The sequence below is a fragment of the Phyllopteryx taeniolatus genome, chromosome 18 (genome assembly GCF_024500385.1).
Source record: "Phyllopteryx taeniolatus isolate TA_2022b chromosome 18, UOR_Ptae_1.2, whole genome shotgun sequence".
Taxonomy (NCBI): Eukaryota; Metazoa; Chordata; class Actinopteri; order Syngnathiformes; family Syngnathidae; genus Phyllopteryx; species Phyllopteryx taeniolatus.
Window position 1 is genome coordinate 287760 of NC_084519.1, and position 11752 is coordinate 299511.

General features: G+C 45.8%; 1 protein-coding gene across 2 annotated transcripts in view; it reads right to left on the minus strand.

The window, feature by feature from the left end:
• ddhd1b (DDHD domain containing 1b) overlaps nt 1–11470 on the minus strand; it is a 47277-nt gene extending 35807 nt beyond the window's left edge. For both annotated transcript variants that reach the window (XM_061754080.1, XM_061754079.1), the window contains exons 1-6: nt 10453–11470; nt 4894–5070; nt 1190–1318; nt 832–979; nt 650–759; nt 185–291 (exon numbers count right to left, since the gene is read on the minus strand). In XM_061754080.1, the coding sequence (XP_061610064.1) occupies nt 185–291; nt 650–759; nt 832–979; nt 1190–1318; nt 4894–5070; nt 10453–11173 (1392 nt within the window). In that variant the 5' untranslated portion in view covers nt 11174–11470. The remainder of the gene's footprint in view (nt 1–184; nt 292–649; nt 760–831; nt 980–1189; nt 1319–4893; nt 5071–10452) is intronic.
• Between the last annotated feature and the right edge of the window lie 282 nt (nt 11471–11752).

Below are 11752 nucleotides of genomic sequence, written 5' to 3' on the forward strand. Positions count from 1 at the left end.
TGAGTCATATATGGAAGGTATAAACAATGTATTATTAGTGTTGTTGCTTTTCTGCAAATCTAGTGTATTTACAGAAAAACTAAACCATTTTAAAAATATTTTCTTCCGACGACAACCAAGTGTCTGAACTCGATGCCCTCTGAGGCTCTGCACGAACTTCCAGGGAGCCATAAAATAGTCTCACCTCGTCTCTGTAAAGCGGGCTAGTGTAGTACATGATGTCCATGGCGCTGCTATTCAACATGTCTCTGAGACCTCTCAGTTTGTCTGGAGTGATGGTGTCCACTGTGTCTGCAAGGGCATACATTACAATATTTTTAATGTACATGAACATAACATCTCACCTTATATTTTAATGCTGGTCTCATACATTCACCAGCCACAACATTAGGTCGAGCAAGTAGATGATAATAATAATAGTAGGTTAATTGAAGACTCTAAATTGCCCGTAGGTGTGAATGTGAGTTTCTCTGTGCCCTGCGATTGGCTGGCGACCAGTTCCGGGTGTACCCCACCTCTCGCCCGAAGATAGCCGGGATAGGCTCCGGCACGCCGGCGACCATATTGAGGATAAGTGGTACTGAAAATGGACGGATGGATAATAATAGGTGGCACGGTTGATTGAATGAGTGAAAAAGGTGCAGCATACCTCCATCAAGAGCCAGTTTCGACCGCCATTCAACAGGAAGGAACTCAACATGCTCTGTGGTGCGATTAGGAAAGTGCTTCTCCTCCATCTTTCTGGCAGCATCTCTCATCCTGCCAACAGAGTGTTACTGGCAACAATAAACTTGATCGCATACTGTACTGACTTCCACTCAATTGTCTTACATGCTGGTGTTCCTAATAATGCGACCCTGGTCCATCTTCTGACCAATGCCATGCACCACAAACACGATGTGTGTGGTTTCAGGTGGGGTGTCCTCAGGAGCTGCCTCCTCTACATACCCTCGGTGGAGACGTGTCCCGCTGCTTGAAGCTGCGGGAATAAGAGTACACGTGAGCTTCTGGGGTTGTGTGTCCTGCAAAGCTTGAACGCTTTGAACTTCGACACCCTCACCGTACATACAGTGAGACTCTTAATTGCATTTTCCAAGTGTGTGAGAAGGTTTGCCAGAAAAATCCCGATGTCTGATGTGATGCCTCTTGTGGACATCTACAAACATGTGTTACAAGTTTTTCCACGTACCTTTGGAAAAGCCCAGTTTCTGAGTGACAGTTCGTGCAATCTTGGATGTGGTAGCGTCGCTGTACAGGTACACCAAATCCACACTCTGCCAGTCAACATGGCTCCGGCTCAGCTTCAAACTGTGAATAGCTGACCGAAAGTCACATAGTCATCAACAGCCAGTTCAATTTCAACTATTCCCCAATCATATTTTAATGTGTGTGCGTGTGCATGTGTAATACTTCCACAAGGAGAAAAAAAAACATCTACAACACTTTCTTTACCTTCTTATGCAGTACAATGCTGTGGAAAAGTATCGGTATTTGCCCCCTTCTCAAGTACTTATTTTTTTGCATAGTTTGCTCTCTTTAATGATTAAGATCATCAAACAAATGTAAATTATCAGACAAAGATAACCCAAGTAAACATAAAATGCAGTTTTATTCATTAAGGGGGAAAAAACTATAGCTACATGGCCTTGTGTGAAAAAGTAATTGTCCCCTAAACCTAATAACTGGTTGGGCCAACAATTGAAATCAACTGGCAAGGAGTCTTTCACATCTCTGTGGAGATAATTTGGCCCACTCTTCCTTGGAAAATGACTTTGATTCAGTAACACCGGAGGGTTTTCAAGCATGAACGACCTTTTCAAGGTCGTGCCACAGCCTTTCATTCGGATCCAAGTCCTGACTTTGACTAGGCCACTCCAAAACCTTCATTTCATTTTTGTAGGCCATTCAGAAGTCGCCTTGCTGGTGTGTTTTGGATCTTTGTCCTGCTGTAGAACCCAGGTGACCTTCAGCATGAGGTCACAAAATGATGGCCAAACAGTCTCCTTCGAGGTTTTTCTGGTAAAGAGGAGAATTCAAGGTGTCATGTACTGCCCTGCAGTGCTGTTTTGGAGCCTGGATGGCGCTTTGCGCCCTCTTGTCCTCTCTCTCCCCTCCTCTCTCTGTTTCAGCTTCTCCTCAAGCCACGCACCTGTCTCCAATCAAGCCTCATCACCACCTACATTTAAGTATGCCTGTTCCCGGAAATCCTCGCCAAACTATTGCAGCCTCTCCTAGCGGTACCACGGCCCACCGTACTCATGTAAGCTACTCAACTCCTCGTTCCCAGTGTTCCTGACCCACGTCATTCCTGCCAGCCCCCTGTTCTGTCCACGCCGCCGCCTGTCAACACATCCAGGACCACTTCCATAACCTTTGCTCAATAAACTGTTCATCATTTTACATCAGCCTCCTCCTGCTCTTGGGTTCAGCTACTTCCTACACGTGACACATCGTCCCATCAGTCACCGCCCTGACCTCACTGCGGCTGTCCCGCGCGTAGTTTTCCTTTGTACTCGAGCGCAACCCACGCGCTCAGTTTTGAAAATATACTGCAGTTCACCTCCAAGTCGGGGGTGTCGCTACGGCTGGTATTGGCTGGACACCACAGGGTGGAGTTCCCTCTGCATTTTTTGGGCCATTTCCGGTAGCAGTTTTCCTTTCCTTTCCGTAACAAGGAACAAAGCAACAACAATGACGACCGCAGAACAGTGTCTGCTAGAACAAATGGACCTAGATGACCAGATGATACGTTTAATTATGCTGCAAAATCGATCGAGAGGGCGGCGGCGTTGGTGTGTAGAACCAAGGGGCACGCTGAGTACGTCATCACAGCATGTCACTAAAATGGACCAATCACGAGAGATGACCTCCGCGGCATTCAACGCGCAACAACAATTTTTGCCGTGCGCGAGTCAAACGATGCAGAGGGGCCGCTCGGGGCAATTCGTCGGTCACGTGATGCAATGCGGGTGTTGTCGGCCGCGCGACCGTGGGAGTATAAAGGGGCCTTAAGACGCAGCGGTCCTGAAGTAGCAAAACAGCCCCAGACTTTCACACTCCATTCGCCATGTTTGACTGTTGGTATGATGTTTTTTCCTGAAATGCTGTGTTACGGGCGGCACGGTGGCGAGTGGTTAGAGCGTCTGCCTCACAGTTCTGACAACCGGGGTTCAATCCCCGGGCCCATCTGTGTGGAGTTTGCATGTTCTCCCCGTGCCTGCGTGGGTTTTCTCCGGGCACTCCGGTTTCCTTCCACATCCCAAGAACATGCATGGTAGGTTCATTGAAGTCTCTAAAGTTTCCCTAGGTGTGAATGTGAGCGCGAATGGTTGTTTGTTTATGTGTGCCCTGCGATTGGCTGGAAACCAGTTCAGGGTGGAGCCCGCCTCCTGCCCGAAGATAGCTGGGATAGGCTCCGGCACGCCCGGGACCCTTGTGAGGATAAGCGGCTTGGAAAATAGACGGATGGATGCTGTGTTACATTTACACCAGACGTAACGAGACACACACCTACCAAAAAATGTCAACTTTCGTCTCATCAGTCCATAGAATATTCTATATAGAGTATATATGATATTTTTGGGCAAAAGTAAGACGAGCCTTCATGTTCTTTTTGGTCAGCGGTGGTTTTTGCCTTGGAACTCTTCCATCGAAGTCCCTGATGGTGTAGTGGTGCATTCGCCTTACTTCGATTTAGGCAGCGTGTGTTCAGTTCCCACTCAGTGATGGTGTGAATGTGAGTGCGAGTGGTTGTCTGTGTCTATAGCTGCCCTGCGACTGACTGGCGACCAGGCGATCAGGGTGTAGTCCGCCTATCGCCCGAAGTCAGCTGGGATATGCTCCTGGGTTCCTTTGTGACCTCCTGGATAAGTCGGCGCTGTGCTCTTGGGTTAATTTTTTGTAGGCTGGCCACTCCTGGGAAGTTTCACCATTGTTCCATTCTAGCAACGTTGCTACCTTCGTGGGTTCACTCAGCACACACGCAGATGAGTTGTCAGCAGACAAGGCTTTTATTTGTCTCTTCACAGCGAAGGCAGACTGCCTGCAACCGAACACGAAACAAAACGTCCCCACAAACTGTGAGGGAAGCTGCTGGCCTTTAAGTCCCTGGTGAATCAAATGCCAGGCAGCTGCCAAAGTCCTCCTCCTTATCTTGCCCAGCTCAGTAACCGCTCGCCGGGACGCTACTGCAAGAATAAAAGGCCAGTGCAATCAACTCAAATAGCCCCACCTGCCGCAGCCAACTCACCCAACACTACTCACAGGAGCCCTCCCCACACCTGTCTCTCCCCTGTAGCCAATGGCAGATCCCGCCCACCTCCGCGTCCATGTTTTCTCCATTTGTGGAGAATGCCTCTCACCATTGTTTACTGGAATCCTAAAGCTTTGGAAGTGGCTTTGGCAAGATTGGCAAGATCGAGGCAGATCGAGATATCCCTTTATTTCTTCTCTCTTCTTGAATTTTGGGGGAATTGTGGCATTATAGTGCATCTTTTTTCACTCTTTTGGCCGACTTCGTTTTGTCAGACAGAACAGGTGTGGCGATAATCTTGGTCTTGGTTGTGCTCAGTGAAAATGAACGAAGCTTTCCCAAGAAATGACATTAGCCACAGTTAATTCATAACTTAACAAGGGGGCCAATGATTTTTTAACACCTTGAATTGTGTTTGGTTTTTCCTTCATAATTAAAATCACCATTTAAGAACTGCATTTTATGTTTATTTGGGTCATCTTTGTCTACATTTGTTTGATGATAAACATTAGAGTGGAGAAACTATGCCAAAAAAATACGAATTTGAGAAGGCGGCAAATACTTTTTCATGCCACTGTATACCTCATCGCTTGATTCTACACATACGTACGTACGTACGTACACTATGTTCCCTTTCTTACCATCTTTGCTGTCTACTGTGGTGGTCACTACCTCCATTTCATAGGTGTCCCTCATTTGTTGACCCCGGAAACGGGCAAGGTGCTCTTGCTCAATCATGTCACTCTCATCCTCCTCCAAAGGAAGCCAGGTTGCATCAATGAACCACTGGCCTCTCATCACAGGAATACGATCTTGCTCTGGGGAAATAGGAAAATCACACTTCAAGTTCTTCTGATGTCATCACCAATGCTGCACACAGTCCCGTCTATTCATTTCTTTTTGACGGAATCTCTCGGCTTTCGCATTCAACTTCTCTTGCATTTTCTAGTTTTTATCATTTTCGACTCGGGTCACATGTTGTCACTCAGTACTGGCTATATCAACATGGCTTGTCGTGGTTATATGAATTCTGAAAGAGAGGTCACATAATGCTATGTGAAGGGCTACCCTTTTGATTCACACTTCTCAATTAACAAATCTGCTCAAAACATTTGTGGGTAAATCATCATCTCATGGTCATTCCATAGCTTGTCTCCATAAACGGTTTGGTTTGATCATGCGGCCAATAATGAACGACCTTTGAACGATACTCGTTTTGGGGTTTTTTCCCCCAATTCACATGGATAGAGGTGTGATTTAAAAAAGAATACTGACCAAAAAAGTAGGATGCAGCTCACTTTTAAGTGGTGGGATATATGCTATCAATTGGTCAAAATCAATAATACTCCCCTGTAACGACTAACTCACGGAATCATGAGGACCAAAATCCAAACTTTCCAATTCCGACTGGGAATATCAACTATCTAGGCATTCATATCTTAAATAATTTAAATCACATACCGCTACTGGAAATCATTTCTGATCATTCAAAAGAGCCTATCTATCTTACTTTTAGGGCATATAGCTGCAGTAAAAATGAAAACGCTACCACAAATTAGCTATTTATTTTCAATGATCCCATTCAAACGGTTCCAAATGCTTGACTCTGCCATTTTCAAATGTTACTCTAAAAATAAGAAAAATACAATTAGGGGGACTTGACGTACCCAATTTCAAACACTAGCCAAATACAGTACCTCATTAAATGGTTACATCCTAATGTTGAACAACAATCTTGCCTGGAACTAGAACAGATAGACTGCAATAGCACCAAACTTTCAGACCTTCCATTTATCAGCGCAAGTCTCAGATGCCACAATTGTTTTAAGAATCCGATTTTTGCTGCCACTTCATCGGCTTGCTGGAAAAGTCTAGAAACGAGGCTTTACACCGATCTTATCGGCCTGATCGGTATCGGCCGCTAATTAGCATTTTATGCTGATCGGCCGATTGGCTTTCATGTCATAATTCGCCAATCCGATCAATGACGTCATCGATCGGCTCCGCAAAAGACGTCGCGTATGAATCCAAAAGCTAGTTTATTTTTAGCCTTGTTCCGTGTCTTGTGGCGTACTACTGTAACTATCTGACGGACAATAAAAGTTTTTTTCAATCTTGTTGTTGGAAAAAACACGCCGTCGGTGTGTGACTATTTTGCAGTGTCGCAGACAAACAACACGGAAGTTATTTGCAGTCTGTGCACAACTGAAGTACGTCGTGGGGAACGTCGACACAACAAATTTGATGGGGCACCTGAAGAATGTACACGAGGAGGAGCATGCCGCGTTCAAGCAACGCAGCGTGGAGGGAAAAAAAAAAGGAAAAATACGGACACCCGTCCATATAGTGACAGTGAGAAAGTTACATTAAGCGTGTCATTAACAGTATTTATTAAAGTCATTTAACTGCAATAAACTAATGGAATTACAGTGAGTTAGCACCCATGATTTCTGTCATGTTGTAATGTTGATTTGACCTCAACTTATGTCAGTGGCCAATCACTGAATTCCCCCGAGAGGTCATTGATGTTTTAACTTTACATAATACATTTGAAGATACTCAAGTGTACAGTACACAGGTATATACAATAAATGAACAAGTCATGTAAACAGACACACTGCTCCATCTTGTAATTTGATCGGCGTTTTTTTAAAACTTGCTGATCAGCTCCAAAAATCCTGATCGTGTAAAGCCTTTTAAAAAGCACGCGATCTCTGTTAGCACCATATCATTCCTTTCCAATCTGGCACAATCGACGATTTTAAGATTACCAAAATACCCCTTTACTCCTGCACATAGGACCAAAGTGGAATTGACCGCCTACATCGTGAAAGCTTATTCCAAGAATTTCAAATTACAGATGGTAACTTCCTTCAATACTATAAAGTTAGAACAACAGTCCTAAAAAGACTCTCAACACACGTGAATACATTAGAATTACACATTTCTATTCAGAAAAAAAAACTCCTTTAAGAAGTATACCAAGTACTAATTGAATACACTCACCAGTCGCAAAATGGGAAAAAGACCTCTCAGTGTCTACTGACATTGATTACTGGGCGCAAATCTGTAGAAACACATGGTGTTGGCACGTTGGCCCCACACCGGGGGTCTTGTCCTGGTCTCCGGGTGCGGGATTGGGGGCCGTGCCTGTGTCCTCCTTTTCCCTCTCCCCGTGGCGCGCCGCCGTGGTCGTTGCCCTTCTCTCCTTCAGGCTGTGTGGGATCCCCGGCTGACTTGACTGATCACAGCGGGGTGTCAGCACCTCCCACCTCGGTCAGACCCGCCTTCTGGCCGTGCTCTGGCCACTGGCCTACGGTTGGTTTTGGGGGGCTGGAATTAGCCGTGGGGTGGGGTCTTCCCCGCTCGTCTCTGTGGTCTGTCGACCGGTCGGACCGAGCCGGAATCGCAGGAGTCTAGCCTTTTACTTCACACACTGAACTTTTCGAATACCTACACTGTACATACTCCGCACATTGGGCACACTCATATCTCATTCAGGGTCCCCAGGTGCCAGGCCGGTGCTGACACATCTGTGCTGGTTTCCGGTCTGGATGCCCCCCCTTCACTGCTCTGCTGGTCCTCCGGTTTTAATGCATCACACCCCTCGTCTATGGGGGAGGGGCAGGGTCAGCCTGGGGAGGACAATTGGCTAGGTGTCCTGGCACTCCGTCCTGCTCTCTGGCCCTTCATGCTTCTCTCCCGCAGATTTTTAATGCATATCCTTTGGGGAGCTGGTCGGCCTGGGTGGCGGTGACGGTGGCAGGTCATTATTGCCCTGTGACCGTCTCGCCTCACCCCACCGGTTTCTCCAATTTTAATGCACTACACTCCACCACACACAATCACAGTACAGGGATAATGGTTGCCAGTCGGGGACCTGGTAACCATACTAATAGGTAGGTGTGTTGCTTTTTCAAATGTCTCTTGGTTGGACTCCTGGGGCCTTCTCTGCACTCTTATCTGGTTCTCTTGGTTCGTTATTGCATGAGCTCACCCTCTCCTGGGTGTGTGTGTGTGTGTGTCCCAATCTACCAATGACTTTTGTCATGTTAATTGTGATCAAATATCTAGACTGTCTCACTATTGTTCTGCTGTGATCTTCACCCCTAGTCCCCTTGTCCACTCTGTTCCTCTGTCTGTCCCCTAAAACCCTTTTCTGTCCGGCTGCATTTTCAATAAACATCAGAATAATTTCAAAAATAAAAAATAAGCAGAGAGAGTCTTTCAAACTCCCCTGTTGCACAGCAAAACTGTTCCAGCACAAAGGCATACAGATCCACCATTCTGCAAGGCCATGCAGCTGAACAGGACAGTTTTTTTTCAGCGTGTTTAAAAAAAACAAAAAAAACGATAACTGATCACAGATCCGATCACAAGCTTGAGCAATGTGTCTATTTAAATGACTTGTTCATTTACTGTACATACTTGTGTACTGTATACTGAGTTTCTTCAAAAATATCATGTCAGGACATGTATTCTAATCAGTCAGGTCAAAACAACATGACAAAATGACAGAAATAATGGGTGCTAGCTTACTGTAATTAAATTACTTTATTGTAATTCAATTACTTCACACACACCGAAACTTTAGCGTTTGAGTTGACAAGATAAAGCCCAGTGATCGTAACAGACGGGATGCGGTGGTATCGGAACACAAGATTTTATTGCCGTAGTCTGACATAATGCAATCGTGAAAGAGCTTATTTGTCTTGTAGTCTGATCCGGGCATTACCTGTTGTCTGTCCCACGCTGCCGACATGTTTTTTTTTTATTAAATAACTTGATTGGCTGTCAGATATTTAAAGTACTACGTCAACAGGCTACAAATAAAGCATCTTTTGGATTCAAATATGCTGTACACGATGGCGACACGGACTAAATGTCTTTTGCGGAGCCAATCAATGACGTCATTGAATCAGATAGGCGAATTATGACATTAAAGCCGATCAGCATAAAACGGCAATTATCGGCCGATACCTATCGGGCCGTTCAGATCGGTGTAATGTCTCGTTGTTTGTTTGTATGTCTTACGTCTTTGTCTTATGTTGTAATGTATTAATGTGTAAAAATGAAAGAATGAATGAATGAATCGGCATATTTTTGCCAATTTGCAAAGGGCTAACATTGTCCAACTAAATCGGCTGGCCGATTAATCGGTCGGGCCTTAGTGAGAATAGAGAAAATGCCCTGCAATAACTTACCAAGAATATTTTATTTCTAGTCAAAACTAATTAAAACTAGACATAGAAATTGCATGTGAATGCAAAAATGCTGAATGGAATTATGTGGAACGGTAGCGAATCATCCATCCATCCATCCGCGGGTCGCGGGCGTGCCGGAGCCTATCCCAGCTATCTTCGGGCGAGAGGCGGGGTACGCCCTGAAGCGGTCGCCAGCCAATTGCAGGGCACATAGAAACAAACACCCATACACACACACACACACACACACATGAAATGAAATGAGGAAACTGGAGCTAAATTTGTAAAAAAGTTTAATTTCGGGCATTTATTTTGAAAATTTGGCGAAGGAGAGTGGTTCCCAGGATGCCTCGGATGAGCTGAACACAAAGTTGAAACAGTGCAGATCATAGGTTCAGAAATTAGGAAACTGGAGCTAAATTTGTAAAAAAAAAAAATGTAAATACAATTATTTTGAAAATGTGTGAAATTTGGAGAATGGGAGTGGTTCACAGGATGGCTTGAATGAGCTGAACATGTAGAAGTTGAAACGGTGCGAATCGGTTGAGAAATTGCAGGCTTTTATTTTGGAAAAAAAGTGAAATTCGGGAAATGGGATTGGTTCACAGAATGGCGCGACTTCACTGAACACAATGAATTTGGAACGGTTTTGAATCGGTCGAGAAATGTTGGGGGAGGAGGAGGGAATAATGTAGAATCGATGCCAATGCGGGGGGAATGAGAAATGTGGGTGAAAACGTTTTGTGGTTTGAGGGAACCTAAAAATTATTTTGGAGTTGGATTGGTTGGAATCGGTTAAGAAATGTTGAAGCAGGAGGGAAGAATGTCGAATTTGTCTTTGTGGGTGTTTGAACATGAAAAAGGGGGGGTTGTATAATGTGGGACTGTGGCAAATATTTTGGAGTTGGAACGGTTTGAATCGGTGAAGAAGTGTTAAGGGAGGAAGGTCAGCGTTAATTGCGCAGGCTCATAATTGCAACAAGATTTGGTGCTCACGGTTCCAGTAAACTGGGTAGCATTCCTTTTCTCTGACGTCCACTTCATAGAGCCCCCCTCTCACACACACTGCCTCCGTGTTCATGCCGATGCCGATGCCGGTGCCGGTGCCGGTGCCGGTGCCGATGCCGATGCCGGTGCCGGTGCCGGTGCCGGTGCCGTCCGGGTCGCTCATCTCCTCGGACAAGGAGGGCCGTCGGCAGTCCTCCGCCGCATCTTTGCGCCGGCTCTCGACGGGCTCACGGGGGCGTTTGACCTCGTCGGGGCTGTGCTTCGCGAACCTCGCATAGGCGCTCTCGATTTTTAAAGAGTCGTGTCCGACGAAAGGCTTCCACGCCCGCTTGTCCTCCTTGTAAAACCACCTGACCTCCTCCGGGCCCAGCTCCGTGACGATTTCGCCCCTGTGCCTGGAGCTGTTGGAACGCACGCGTTTCTTGCTCGTCGCGTTGCTGTCACTTTCGCTGTAGCTTCGCTCGATGTCCAGATACGACGGAGTTTCTCTCGAGTATTCCTCATCGGACAGGCCCAGCATGAGGCCGTCCTGCGGTAAAAGAGGAAGGTGTCTGTCCAAACCCGGTTCCGCCGGGTCACACCCGCCGCCGGCGCGGGCTTCCGTTCCCGTCGGGTGCTCGTCGTAGCCGGACACGAAAACGTCATTTGCCATGTCCCATTCGCTGCTGCTCACCGAGTTATTATCCGAGCTCTGCTGGCGGATATTCATATCGCTCACGGTTCCACGCAACGTTGCTGTGTCGGGGCTAGCCCCTTGTCATCCCGGCATAAAGCTTTCTTCCCAGTTTGGAACATCTGCTCGCCTGTCTGTCCCGACCGCGATAATATTGATATAGGAATAATAATATTAATATTAGGACCGATTCCAACAACCGATGATAACCGACTCCGGACACACACAAATATAGCCTGCTGTAATGCTATTCATTCATCACAGTCACTACTGTTATAATAAGCGATGCTAGTTTGGAAGGCAAGTCAGCGAGAAAAGGACAGGGGAAGTTCCGGTGGAACCCATCAAAATAAAATTATATACGACAAATGAAGTGTGATACTGCTTTAAAAAGCACAAATAAAGCAGAGTAGACCAAACAGGAGCCAAACAATTTCATTATGTGATTGTTTTAATTTGGTCGGCATTTCACGGAAATAAAGTACTTCGAGTTACCCTTTTTTATTATTTTGAAGTCGGATTTGAAACAATTACAACGGAGTAATTTACAGTTGCAAAAAAAACATTTTGTGGTACATTTTACAGATTTGGCAAATAAATAATACATTACTTCGT